This window comes from Pleurodeles waltl, chromosome 6 (genome assembly GCF_031143425.1).
Source record: "Pleurodeles waltl isolate 20211129_DDA chromosome 6, aPleWal1.hap1.20221129, whole genome shotgun sequence".
In the NCBI taxonomy this organism is placed as follows: Eukaryota; Metazoa; Chordata; class Amphibia; order Caudata; family Salamandridae; genus Pleurodeles; species Pleurodeles waltl.
Genome location: NC_090445.1, coordinates 934,718,342 through 934,732,844, shown reverse-complemented (window position 1 = coordinate 934,732,844; position 14,503 = coordinate 934,718,342). Strand labels below are relative to the sequence as shown.

The following is a 14,503-nucleotide window of genomic DNA, read 5'->3' as shown; positions in this document are numbered from 1 at the left end:
CGCATAATTGGCAGATTTTAACAACAAAAAAGATTGTTTCCAGCTCGAAAGGATCAAAAGTTACTACAAATAAGGCGACTCTGGTTCCTGCACATCTTAAGGCTTTTTCCAAACGTTGACTGGTCGCCTTTCAGTTGCCAATTGCTCCATGTGTGTGTTAAATTGGTACCAATTAAGGTGAACTCTTCTCAGACACTGATACCAAGTATAAAAATCACAGAAAGATGAAGTAATACTATCACAAAAAGTGCCACATTATTAAACATAATTTGCATTTTCTTGCATAATTTTGTAAACCCTGCCACATAATTTGGCCCTCCTCTGCTGCATAATTCCAGTGGCCCTGACTATAACCACCCAGGGACGATCGCTATTAGGTAAGGAACTAACAACGATCCCTCGCACCAATAATATCTGCGGGACCTTGCTGTCCCTAAAAATCACTTCTAGAGACGACACTGATTGAATGACATCCCAGAGTTGCGTACTTGATATGTTCCTTATACTATATTTAAGTGATAAACTGTAACAATAGGTCTGAATGGAAAGCAGATTGGGTCGCTTCCCAGGCAGGATGAGAGGCCAAAGGGAAGTGTAAGTACGTGCTTTTGGACTGCTGACGAACTGCTGCTGCAGCCCACGTGACTTCACCCTGCAGAGAAACATCGAAAGCAGTGAACAGATCCGCCTTCCTCTGCAAATCAGAAAAAGCACTAGCTTGTCTTTCGAAAACACTAGCCTGCCTTTAGTCAGAACTATGAAGAGTTTAGAGTTGCGACCATACTGTGATGGGATGTTTCGGATCATATGCTAGAATGAACACTTAATAACAAAATAGTCCATTCATCTTTAGTTTTTCAATCATCTTTAAGTTTGGGACGTATATTGATGTATCGCGCTCCCGTTGTCCTCCTAGTCACAAAACAGCATGATAATCCGGTCCACTTTTTCGAATTATCTTCCCAGCCCCGCTTTGCTGCGCTCGTCTGTTTTCACGTCACAGGTAGGCGGGATCCGTGAAGAGCCAATCAAGTCACCGCCTGTGTACGCGTCATTTCAGCAGCTGGCACCAGTAGTTGCAGTGCAGACAATAACAACAACACAGGCAGCGGTGGTAGCAGCGCAGACAAAAAGAAGTTGAGCCAGGAGCAGTAGGATAGGCAGCCGAAGAAGAGGCACACAACCAGGGGCAGCATGTCACAAGGCGAAGGGCTCATTCCACAGGAGGAAAACTTACAGGGTAAGAACTTTGGAGTCCATATCCTCTCACCCTCCCCTTCCAGCAGCAGCCTCGTCGTGCCTGAGCAGGGCGCTTGGGTGGCGCTTATATCTTCCTTCAGCGTTTTTGATAGCGTCTCTTTATTGAAGACAGGCAGTATTATGACAAACACCCGAGGCAGCCCGTACTAAAATTAGATAGCATCGGCCCGGACCATGTCGGGTATCCTTTTGGCAAGACACGGAGAGGGAAGAGGGATGTCTCTACGTGGAGTGTGAAACGCAGGGGAGAGCAAAGGTTCTCAACAGAGCGAGCCTCGGGTGTGGGCTAAACAAACACTTGTAATCGCAGCAGTTAAAATTACGTGCGTAGTGGAAAAACTGTTTACATAGCTACGCGTGACAGTTCCAGGGTGCCGAGAATGGGCAGTGCACACAAGTGGCGGCCCTCAACATTTTGAACAGGTGCATACCCAGTCTGGAACTGCTGTTGTGTGCTTAAAAAAACCTTTTCGAATTGCCACCTGTGTGCCTGTCTAGAGCACAGCCAGTTATACTGTGGCAGGGCTGCTCCAAATAACAAGCATTTGCAATGCAACGGGTCTCGCGTTTGCTCATGTTAGAGCTGATCGCGTTGTAAACTCATAACCCGACTTTTCACCTATCGGGCAAAAGTGCATTTATGGACATAACCCGAAAAAGTGAAATTAATTATGTAAAGCGCTCGACTTCTGCCAAGCGAGATCTCGCTCGCAAATGAGAGAAAAAGAAGTCCAGGAGCCCGATGGAAAACAGCGAGCCTCGCATGTTTTCTGTACTTGGTCGCTGCGCTGGAGGAGGGCTAGCCACCAGAAAAGGCATGACATATGCGTGCCTTCGACTAATGAAAGCAAGCAGATTTTATTAGGGAAGCCCACGAACCAAAAAAAAACACTTATGTGACGTTGACAGGGCTCCGAGCCCTTTTCTGAACACTAAAGAGTCTCGCTGCGATACGCATGCGCGAGCGCATGCAACGCAGGCTCGACCCTAAAAATGGCCTCCTAGGCTACGGCTACTTCTCACTATGTGGAAAGCCAAAGAAACAACACACGCTCCGGCAGTTTGTAAATGGTCATATACCTTCATTTTGTTCCATTCTCTCAATATACACGCTTAATCTTGTTTTAATTCATCATGTGGATGAAATAATTAAGTCTAACAGAATATACGAGCAGAAGTTACTTTTGTTTTGTTGCGTGAAACAAGCAGTCTTTGAAATAGACTAAACCACGTTGTAAAAGTTCAAAATGCCACTGACAAGTGGCTCCGTGCACCAGCTCCACAGCTGTTGAATTTGCTGGGAGATAACAGAAAACAAAACAGACCATGCACCTTGCCATACACATTTTGACAAACTACCTTTCACTGTAAAGTAGTGATGTAGTGATGTTTGAAGACGATAAACGAGCCCACGTTTGCTTAAAATGTTTGGTGATTTTGAATGTGTATATAAGTATATGCAAATACAAAGTCATATTTAAACATTTTAAGCAAACCTGCATGGGTTTATATAATCTTTCCAATTATCATTTGCAGATGGCCTGCTAGTTTTATCTGCGGCCCAGTTTGTGACACACCTCCTCCGGAAACAAGCATCCTGGGAGTGAGTGAGTGCATTGTTCAGCACTCCGTCCATCATTCTTTTGTGTTGCCAAAGTTGCCCTAAGTGGGAAGGGTATGCCCAGACGTGGGTCCCTTGCTTACCGTGCCACTGGATTCAAGCTAGCCTGGCTGATGAAGGGTGAAACCCTGAAACCAGTCCTAGGATGCTTGTTTCCGGTCCAGGGAGGACCTGGCTTGGCAGTTCGGGCTGGACTGTTCCCATGAGGACCAGGGTCAAGACTGATTTGCATATGGTTGGGTCAAAACTGGGGTGGCATGGTGAGCAAAAGAACGATGGATTAAACCCAGATCTGTGACTGGGGGTGAGTGTTTGCATTGTTCAGCACTCCGTCCATCATCCTTTTGTGTTGCTACTTTTCTGACATACCAGTGTGTGTGTGTGTGTGTGTGTGTGTGTTTATATTAATTTTATACTCTTTGCATTTGGCCAGATTTGCATTTTGTTTAGTAAATACGTTGGCATTTTATCTTTGAACATCTAGTTTTGAGTCTGTTAAAATGGATGCAGACAACAATATATCTTAATTGTTATAAGTGGGTAAGTGCCGAGGATTCAAAAGACTCAGCATGTGAACAACACAAACGATTATCAAGGACAAGATTGCTTAGAAAGTGTTGATAGTTACTTGTACTTTGACATTCGTTTCAATTCACCACATTACCCTCTAATAAACTGTTTATGTATTAGGTATTTTTGGAGAAAGCCAACACATCGAGTTACTTGATAAAGTTCATTAAGGATAATGAAGGACGTTAATGTAAACTTATTTGGCCGGGGTCGCACAATTTGGCCTAATTTGAAAGCAAGGATTTCAGTTTAGTATTTTTGCTCACACAATTTACAGTTCAGCCACAGAAGTAATTTTCTCTTGACTCTTACAGAAAATTAGGGGATACTTTGAAACTATAATTTTCCAGAGCTAAACTAGCAATTTTTTTTTCATACCATCAATAAAATTAACTTGCAAAAGTAAAAAAAAAAAAAAAAATCACACACAATCTACCCAGCACAGACAGAACAATCTTTCTAGAAGCAAATTGGATAAACCGGGTGTGACATAACTACAAAAGGTTATCTGCGATAATATTATAAGGCACTCCAGAATCCAAACACCCCAAAACTCTATGGAACAAAAAAACATAGATTGACCTTTTCCCTAATAGAACAACCTAACTGTAAGGAATTGTGGAATATTCATTCCATTTACATGTGTCATTACTGACTTTAGTTTTTAGGGTCGAGCCTGCATTGCATGCGCTTACGCATGTGTATTGCAGCGAGACGCTTTAGTTACTAGAAAAGGGCCCGGAGCCCTGTCGACATCACGTCATTGTTTTTCATTGATTCGTGGGCTTGACTATTAAAATTCGCTTGCTTTCATTAGTCGAAGGCATGCACACGTCATGCCTTTTCCGGTGGCTAGCCCTCCTCGAGCGCATCGACCAAGTACAGAAAACATGCGAGGCTCGCTGTTTTCTGTCCGGCTGGTGGACTACTTTTTCTCTATTTTACTAGCGCAATTTCGCTTGGCAGAAGTCGAGCGCTTTACACAGTTAATTGCACTTTTCAGGTTACGTACATAAATACACTTTTGCCGATAGGTGAAAAGTCGGGTTAGGAGTTTACAACGCTATCAGCTCTAACATGAGCAAACGCGGTACCCGTTTGCATGCAAATGCTTGTTTTTTTTTGACATCACGCACACTGCTTTTTCAGAAGAAGCCCCACACCTTAAGAGACACTAGAAAACAGACTAAAAAGACTTCATAATGTCACATGAGGTAGAATGGCGCTTCCTTTCAAAACATGCCGGATATGCGAAATGTAATCGTTTGCTGTCTGCGAGTCATCTTTTCATTTCCTTGTTCTGCGTATAATGTAAACTGCAAGGAAGAGGACAAATGTGCATTTCAAATGTAAATCATGTTCCTACTCTCACAGCAGCGCTGTTTTTTTGCAAGATGCTTTAAATTCTTTCATGTACAGAACTTCTTAAAAGAGCGGAAGAGGTTTCCGTGCTTGTTTGTGTTTGTTTGTTCCCAATGCCAAGCTGGAGGCCTTTGGACTGAACCAGCCTGAGGGCCTTTCTGACTTCCCCACCTACAGTCATTTTTTTTAATATCAAATGCTGCTAAAAGTTTCTTTGGATTGCAAATAGTCTTTTAATAGAATGCAAATGTCGCACAGCTACTAGCAATGTCAAGGTGTGCCGATTAGTTTTGTGGCAATCACCCTTACCCATTGTGTATTAATTGTGCCAATACCATTGTGACCGTTTGTTATTTCGCCAGTAAATATGTATAAATCATATAACTACTGTAGCAATATACCTAACATATCAGGCAGTGAATGAGTTATTAAACTGGGTCGGACTTGAATATGGGGCAATCAGGCAGTCCCTGACGGGGTACTTTGACAGATCATTCTTTGGGACGTTTTTTGGCAGCTGTGGGCCGGTTTTATGGCCAGGTAGGCTACATTGTAAATATTCATCTTTGAAAAATAGACCTTTCGATGTTAACGCCGTCGCTGCCAGGCCTTTTCCCCCTCAGGTGCCAGGCCTTTTTTGGGCTATTTGGGGCAGTTTGCAATTAGGCCCTCATAACATTTTGTCCACATAAGCTACCCACACTAAATTTGCATCCTTTTTTTCCAACATCCAAGGGATTCTAGAGGTACCCAGAGTTTGTGGGTTCCCCTGAAGGAGACCAAGAAATTAGCCAAAATACAGCGAAAATGTAGTTTTTTTTCTTCTTTTTTTTTGAAAAAATGGTTGCAGAAGAAGGCTTGTGGTTTTTCCCTGAAAATGGCATCAACAAAGGGTTTATGGTGCTAGAATCACCATCTTCCCAGCTTTCAGGAACAGGCAGACTTGAATCTCAAAACCCAGTTTTTCAACACCATTTTGGAATTTTACTGGGACATAACTCATTAAAAAATGTTTTTTTTTTTTTTGTGCTTTCAGCCTCCTTCCAGTTAGTGACAGGAATGGGTGTGAAACTGATGCTGGATCACAGAAAGCTAATCATTTATGAAAAGTAGACACAATTCTGAATTCAGCAATGGGTAATTTGTGTAGATCCTGAAAAGGTTTCCTGCAGAAAACAACAGCTGAAATAAAAAAGATTGAAATTGAGGTAAAAAAAACAGCCATTTTCTCCACGTTTTACTCTGTAACTTTTTCCTGCAATGTCAGATTTTTTAAAGCAATATACCGTTATATCTGCTGGACTCTTCTTGTTGAGGGGATATATAGGGCTTGTAGGTTCATCAAGAACCCTAGGAACCCAGGGCCACTAAATGAGCTGCACCTTGATGTGGGTTTTCATTCTATACCAGGTATACAGCAATTCATTTGCTGAAATATAAAGAGTGAAAAACAGATATCAAGAAAACTTTTGTATTTCCAAAATGGGCACAAGATAAGGTGTTGAGAAACAGAGATTATTTGCACGTCTCAGAATTCCGGGGTGCCCATACTAGCATGTGAATTACAGGGCATTTCTCAAATAGACGTCTTTTTTTTTTTACACACTGTTTACATTTGGCAGGAAAAATGTAGAGAAAGACAAGGGGCAATAACACTTGTTTTGCTATTCTGTGTTTCCCCCAAGTCTCCCGATAAAAATGGTACCTCACTTGCGTGGGTAGGCCTAATGCTCGCAACAGGAAACGCAACATGGACACATCACATTTTTATATTGAAATCAGACTTGTTTTTTGCAAAGTGCCTACCTTTTGGATTTTGGCCTCTAGCTCAGCCGGCACCTAGGGAAACCTACCAAACCTGTGCATTATTTTGAAAACTAGACACCTAGGGGAATCCAAAATGGGGTGACTTGTGGGGCTCTCACCAGGTTATGTTACCCAGAATCCTTTGCAAACCTCAAAATTTGGCAAAAAATACTTTTCCCTCACATTTCGGTGACAGAAAGTTCTGGAATCTGAGAGGAGCAACAAATTTCCTTCCACCCAGCGTTCCCCCCTGCCCCCTCCCCCAAGTCTCCTGATAAAAATGATACCACACTTGTGTGGATAGGCCTAGTGCCTGCAACAGGAAATGCCCCAAAACACAATGTGGACACATCAAAATTATCAAATACAAAGCAGTTTTTTTTGTGGGGGGGGGGGCACCTACGTTTTTGGTCCTGGGCTCAGTAGCCATATAGGGAAACCTACCAAACCCAAACATTTCTGAAAACTAGACACCCGAGGGAGTCTAGGGAGGTGTGACTTGCGTTGATTCCCCCCCCCCCCCAGTGTTTTCTTACCCAGAATCCATTGCAAATGTCAAATTGGCTAAAAAAACACCTTTCCTTCACATTTCGGTGACAGAAAGTTCTGGAACCTGAGAGGAGCCACAAATTTCCTTCCATCCAGCACTCCCCCAAGTCTCCTGATTAAAAATGATACCTCACTTTTGTGGGGGGCCCAGGTGCCTGCAACAGTGAAAGGCCAAAAACCTGTAGAGATTGAGGGCATAGCACAGCGAGTTGATAAGCACATATTTTTCTTTTATACATCTTTAGGCTGACTCTGCTTTGGGGACCCACACAAGTGAGGCATCATTTTACTTGGGAGACTGAGGGGAACGCTGGGGAGTAGGAATCCTGTGCTGGAGCGGTGACCCTACAAAGAAAAGTCAGGAAAATATGCTTTTCTAAAAGCAAATTTTGAGGTTTGCAGAGGAGTCTGGGTAAGAAAATGTTTGGGGATCAACGCAAGCCACACCTCCCTGGACTCCTTGGGGTGTCTAGTTTAAAAAAATGTCTAGGTTTGGTAGGTTTCCCTGGATGAAGGCCGCACCCGGGACCAAAAACAAAGGTGCACCCTCCCCCCCCCCCCCCCCCCCCCCCCCAAACACAGGTAGTTTTGTAATATATCATTTTGATGTGTCCACGTACTTCTGTGATGTTCCAAACACTAAAATTGTGAAAAGAAATGCACTTAGGTTATGTTAAAAAGACCACTCGCCCACCAACCAGGTTGGTGGCATACTTCATCATCGGGGTCTCACCTGAGACACCTAGCGTGTCACAGGTGTGCTGCGACACCTGATTACAGCGGAGCAGGTTTTGTCATTTTTACCACACATACCGGTTGGATTTGGCACAAGGGTGATTGATGATTCAGTAGATCAAATTTTATTAACAAGACATTTCACAAAAATGAAATGCACTGTTAGTAACTGAAAGGCCAAAAAACTGAACCAATGACTCACAGCTCGTGAGCTGTAAAGCCGCGTCAAGGCACCAACCGTTTTACAGTCCATTCACACACCTTTCATACATGACATGCACAAGACCGTTCACGTCGCCAGCCACGGGCCCAGCACATTACAACACTTGCATCGACAGACAGCGCCACTCAAGGGCCCGTCACTTACATACGCCAACATGCCTGATACAGCATTCACACTAGCTGATGGGAGTGTGTGGACTGACGTTTGGTTGGCACCGCCAGCCAAGCTCCACCCCACGCACACCGCCAGTCAAGCACCATCCAACGCACACCGCCAGCCAAGCACCACCCCAAGCACAGGCCATCGCTATTTTTTGTTTATAAACAACAAAGAAACCACTAACTAATTATAAAATAAGAACAAAACTACAAACACAAAAGCTCTAACTGAAAACATGACAGAAATGTGAAACTGAACATCTGAAAATATAAAACAGGCAGTTTACGCTCACGGTATTTCCCCCAAAAAGTTTTTGGGTGTGGTAACTCCTGAAACAGCCGGCCACACACAGCCCAGTCTTTGAAGGGCAATCGGGGCAGTACATCCGTCTCTCCTTCCGGATACCTCTTCGGGCACATACTCTACATTTCTTAGTGGGCAAGTCCTTTTTTGGGAGTGGGAGGAATATCATCTGGAAAGTGGCGATCTTTCATCTAGCCACATCCTCCACCACTGCTACTCTAGGAACTTTTGCTTGTTCCACCACAATAAGGCTCTCTATCAAATGTCATCCTTGACTCAGGTGACCAATCCTTGAACACAATAAAAGCATTAAAAGTTGCCAAATGAAATAAATGTTGGGACAACTTTTTATACCACACGTAAGACTTATGAAGAGCAGTGTAAGGTTCCAACCTCTGATCTACTCTATTAACACCACCCATGTGCTTATTGTAGTCCAAAATGCACGCAGGTTTGCGCACTTCGGCAACCTGACCCCAAACAGTCACAGGGGAAGTGCTCTCATCATGGATGGTAGATAGCATGTACACATCCCTCCTGTCTGAAAATTTCAGAGCTAGCAGCTCATTATTCCGCAAGGCACTGCACTGTCCCCTCTCAAGTTTTTTACAGACAAGCTCCCATGGATAGCCTTTCCGGTTAGAATGGATTGTGCCACAAGCAACAGTGTCCACTCTAAAAAAAAAACTCCTTGAACAACTGCACTCCAGTGTAGAGATTATCTATGTACAGATGGTGACCTTTGTTAAACAGTCGTCTACTAAGCTCCCACACAATTGTCTCGCTAACTCCAAAAGTGGGTGGACAACCAGGGGGGTCAATACGAGAATTCCTACCAGTGTAGACGTGGAAATTATACAAGTATCCTGTACTACTTTCTGACAGCCTATACAATTTAATTCCATACTGCACCCTCTTACTTGGAATGTACTGCCTACAAACCAAATGCCCCTTGAACCGAACCAAATAATCGTCCACACTTATCTCCTTGCCTGGAACATACACCTCTGAAAACCGATCTACAAAATGATCACGGACAGGCCTAATTTTAAAAAGACGGTCACAATCAGGGTGATCTTGTGGCAAGGCTAAAGCATTGTCTACAAAATGCAGCATATGAAGAAGAAACAAATTGCAATTACGAGTCATAGTTGCAGGAAATATAGCTGTTGCCGTCAAGAGACTAGTAGATCAATAAAAAGCCAGTGACGGCTTCCTCATCAACCCCATAAAAAAAGTCAAACCTAAAAAGTTTTTCATCTCTTCCTGATTAGTGGGAGCCCACTGAGTAGCTCTACTGAGGCCTAAGTCTGGCAGCGTTGTCCCTCAAATATTGCTTCGCATACAAATCAGTCTGCTCAACAATCTCTTCCAAAAATACATTGTCCATAAACAAGTGAAAGAAATTGACAGGCTAAAAGTTTTCCGTATTGACTCTACACCCTGGGAGACCAGTAAATGCAGGTAACTGTGGCTGCTCCATGTTTGGGGCAATCCAGGTGTCAGGGAAACCCTTCAGCCCCGGGCTGCTGCACTCTTGGCATATCAATTTCCTCCTCTAAAACAGGCCCTTCATCTACACTGAGAGTGGCTTCCTCATCTGAAGAATCCTCTCAGACAGAAAACTCACTGCCAGAATCTCTCACTTCCTTCTCTGTCTCAGATGCAGAGTCAGTCTCATAATCGTGGTCAGAAGACGACTCAAAAAGCATGGCAACAACCTGCTGAGCGGTCACTCTGTGGCTAGGCATGATCCTTTCTAGCAACATATGGATTGCCAGCAATAACCAGTACTGTCTAAAATAAGTAATAAACAAAGTGTAGCTTTATTACAAAGAGTTATGTACTAAAAAACTATACCACTCACTTACCTGAAAAAGTTAGACTCACCAGCAACTGCTCTGCAGAGACACAGCAATCACCAATGATATCCCACTAAAAAGAAAAAAAGAAATTAGACATATGACAACGCAAATATCATTGTGCACAAATCTAAGAACAATTTCACACACAATCCTGCATTTAGTACACCACCTACAAACATGTCATTCATGCATGTCAACAATAATCCTTTGGAGTAAATTGCTTTTACTTACCTAAAACATGCAACTATGCAAACCGCAGGACAAATACTGCCAAAACCACAAGGATCCACAGCAAGGGAAGCAAAAGCTGTGAACTAGAACAAAAAAGAAGAAATACACTGTTATAATCTCAAATACAAATTCTTCGCCAGTTGGCAAACACCCGTCACCAAGAACTTAGATATTTTCCCTGGTGCCTAAGTAGATTCTACCCCCCTTGGGGGCAGATGGGCCTAAAAAAAATAGGCTGCAGAAATGGCCATCAGGAATGTGCCCCCTTTTGGGGGGGCTTGCCAAAGGGGCAGCCCCCCTTAAACAGAACACACACACAAGATCCCTGGTGCCTAAGAGAATTCTGCCCCCCTTGGGGGCAGATGGGCCTAAAAAATAGGCTGATCTGCCCCCAAGGGGGGGGGGCAGAAATGTCCAACAGCTCTGTGCCCCCTTTGGGGAGAGCGACCCTAGCGAAAGGGGGCGCACCCAGCACAAAAAACAAAGGGGAACAAAAGAAAAATCCCTGGTGTATTGGTGGTTTCTGCCCTCCTTGGGGGCAGATGGGCCTAAAAGAAATAGGCCCATCTGCCCCCAAGGGGGTCAGAAATGGCCAACACTAATATCCCCCCCCTTTGGGGGAGGGGGGGCGACCCTTGCTCAAGGGGTGCCCCCAAGACACAAAACACACACACAACACAGAATCCCTGTGCCCTAGTGGGTTTCGAGATCTGCCAAAAACATGGCTGATCTAGCCCCGGGGGGGCCGAAACATATAAAAAAATATTACCCCCGGGGCAGCAACCCTTGCCTAAGGGGTCGCTGGCCAAAAACGTAATAAAAATGCAATCCCTGGTTCCTAGTGGGTTTTGCCTCCCTACTCCCCCACCCCTGTAGGTCACTCCCTAAAATAAACACACTCAAAATCCCTGGTGCCTAGTGGTTGATTCCTGCTCGTGGAGCAGGAATCCATTGAAAACAGGCACAGGGGGAAAGGAAAAACCCCCACAAAGAGAAGGACTCACCTTTTAGAGGTCCTCTCTCTCTCCACGCGCTGGAATCGAATGGCTTCCAGCGCGTCCTCTGCAGATTTTGATGATGTTGGTGCGCCGTGAGCTTGTTGACGTCATCAGATTGCAGAGGGGGGGTTGGTGGTGGAAGGAGAAGGGGATGCGATACCCCTTCTATCCCCGACTGGGGGGGTGTGGGAGGGAGGCCCACGTGGGGAGTGCTAGCGCTACCCCTGTGGCCCGGGTGCAGGATGAGCTGGTCTCGTCCCAGGCACACGGCAACCGTGTGCCTGGACAAGACCAGCTCGTCCCCGGCATAGGAGGGGTTAATGTGACGCTTCCATTAATACGGTGTCAAAAGTTACGTTAAGTTAAATCAACACTTGTTTACTTCATGTGTAGTCTTATAACGTCCAAGGATATTTACCGATGACAAAATTTGCCTTTAGGATATGCGACTATTTAAATTTAAACATTTGCATATTTTAATTTGAAATGTGTTTTAATTTCTTTGTTTGTAAAAGAGGTATTGTTTACTAGATGGGCTTGGATTCCATCCATAGCTTACCATTAACCGGCTTTATTGCCACTCTTATTTGCTGCCTTCTAATTGGGAAGCGCATGCCGACTTAATTCTGGAGGATGGACCTAGTGCTTATTACTTCATCTTGGTTAGTGCCCTCCCGCTTCTGGGTTGTGATTGAGGTACCATTTTTCTTCCCTCCCACCCCTCACACTTTTGTCCATGTTCCTTCTTCCGTCCCACTCCCAACCCCCATTTTCCATGTTATCTCATCTATCCGGCCCCACATCTTCTCATTGTCTGTGTTGATTTTGCCCACCCCCCTCCCGTTGTCTGTTGCTGCTTCCCTCCCATTTTCTGTGTTTCTTTTTCCCTTCAACCCCACCCTCTAATTGTCTATGATACCCCCAACCTGCCATCAGTAAAAAAAAAAAAAAAAAAAAGCACTGTGAAGTGGCCACCACTGGCCATGTCATAACTTTCATTACATGGTATGATGATGCAGGTTCACCAAGCCGCTTCTGCATGAGTTAAACAAATATTCCACAATGACCTCTCATTGTCTTTCCTGCTGTGCTTAGTTTCACTAAATCCATCACATTTGATCATCTTTAACTTCCGATCCAATAATCATTGGATCTTCCAGTCTATGCTTATCGACTCAAACTCCTGTACCCCTAAAATGTAAGCTACATTGCAATTAGTCCTATTCTCTAGCCATGCTTTGACAAGGAGTCATAGCATCGTTGCCTTCCTCCCATTCTCTAGCCATGCTTTGACAAGGAGTCATAGCATCGTTGCCTTCCTCCCCCCCAAGTGCTTACCCACTCCATGCTGGAGAAGGCTTTGCCATTTTATTGCTCTGTTGCAAGTTAATTGCAGTGTTGAAAATTTTTCATGCTTCACTTGAGTTGGAACGGTTTTCTTTCTCTTATTTTTATCAAACCATTGTAATTTAAGGCAAACTTTTTTTTCTCTTACCACCCTTCCCCCATTGTTTGTGTTGTTTCTTTTCTACAACCCCTACCCTCACAGGGTCCTTGATGCCTCTTCCTTCCCGTTATCTGTGTTTCCTCTTTCCTCCCGTTGTCTGTTGCCATCACCTTTAGAGCATAAAAACGCTATGATGCAGCAAACACAGGCAGCGTCATGGTGCATTTTTTTTAGCTTCCCTTTCCCTGTTGTCCACGGTGCCCTCCTGCCGTTAGAACAATATTGCTGACATGGCCAAAGATGGCCTCATCATAGCGCTTTAAAAAAAAAAAAAAAAAACTTTTAGCCATGCTGTTCTACAGCATGTCTAAAAGAGCTTGACAAAGTCAGTAGCTCTCACATAGGCAAGACCAATGCTTGTTTCTTTAGCAGTACTCTATACAAAATTTGATAGTCGCTGTTTCAGAGGGTGTGGAACTTAAAACAGTTATTTCTAGTTCTTGTAATGGGAAGCAATTCTCTGGCGACTTGCCATTTCATGGATGCAGGTGGTACCAGGGGAGGACTAGAAGAAAAACCTCATGTGTCATGGTGACTAGGGTTGTCCACAATATACAGAAGCAAATTCTGATGAAATTCCATTAAATTTGCTTGGCCTACTACAGAAGTAATAAAAGGGCCATGGACCGAGAAGTGACCTTTTTAGAGCAGTTTGTGTAGTTCTTTCTTGTGAAACCAGACCCAATGACCACTATATAAATTGCCTGATTCATGGGGCAGTTCTGGGATTTTGTATGGTTGTTTCTGAACTTCATTGTGTATGCTGAACAAAATAAAGTACATGCACCTCAAAATGCACCCATTTCTCACTTACACCTGAATAGCTAATTTGAGCAGTTTTTATAGCCCATTTGTACAACACAGACTAGTTTAAAAAAAATTAAAAAGTGACGTTTACCTATGAAACACTAAGTAATTTCATCCACCTGTAAAGATAAATTGCAGTTGAAAGGCAGCACTGTTGATATTTACATCACGCTCGTCATACCTCTTCATTGGTAGTGACAAGCCCAAAATATTTCCACAACCTTCCAGCAATTTTGTTGTTCTCCTAATTCAACAGTGCATGCAATTCTCATCTGGCCTAATGTCCCAATTACAGATGTACAACAAATAGCAGCTGTAGGCAGACCTTTGTCACAAAATTCAATTCACACAACCCATTTTTATTAGCATGTGGGGTTAGCAACATGCACCTATATTATAAATCTTTAAACGTTATATGCTACAATTTGATGTGTGATATGTGTGGTAGACGGACCCTTTGCAAAACGAACTGTATGTTTCATACTTCATGGCCTTCTGTGAAACATC

The 14,503-nt window shown here is 43.7% G+C and overlaps 1 protein-coding gene across 1 annotated transcript in view; it reads left to right on the top strand.

Annotated features, from left to right (window-relative positions):
- The first annotated feature begins 1,050 nt into the window (after nucleotides 1–1,050).
- Nucleotides 1,051–14,503, top strand: part of BNIP3 (BCL2 interacting protein 3) — a 97,937-nt gene continuing 84,484 nt past the window's right edge. The window contains exon 1 of the mRNA XM_069239743.1: nucleotides 1,051–1,240. Coding sequence (XP_069095844.1) covers nucleotides 1,195–1,240 — 46 coding nt within the window. The 5' untranslated portion in view covers nucleotides 1,051–1,194. The remainder of the gene's footprint in view (nucleotides 1,241–14,503) is intronic.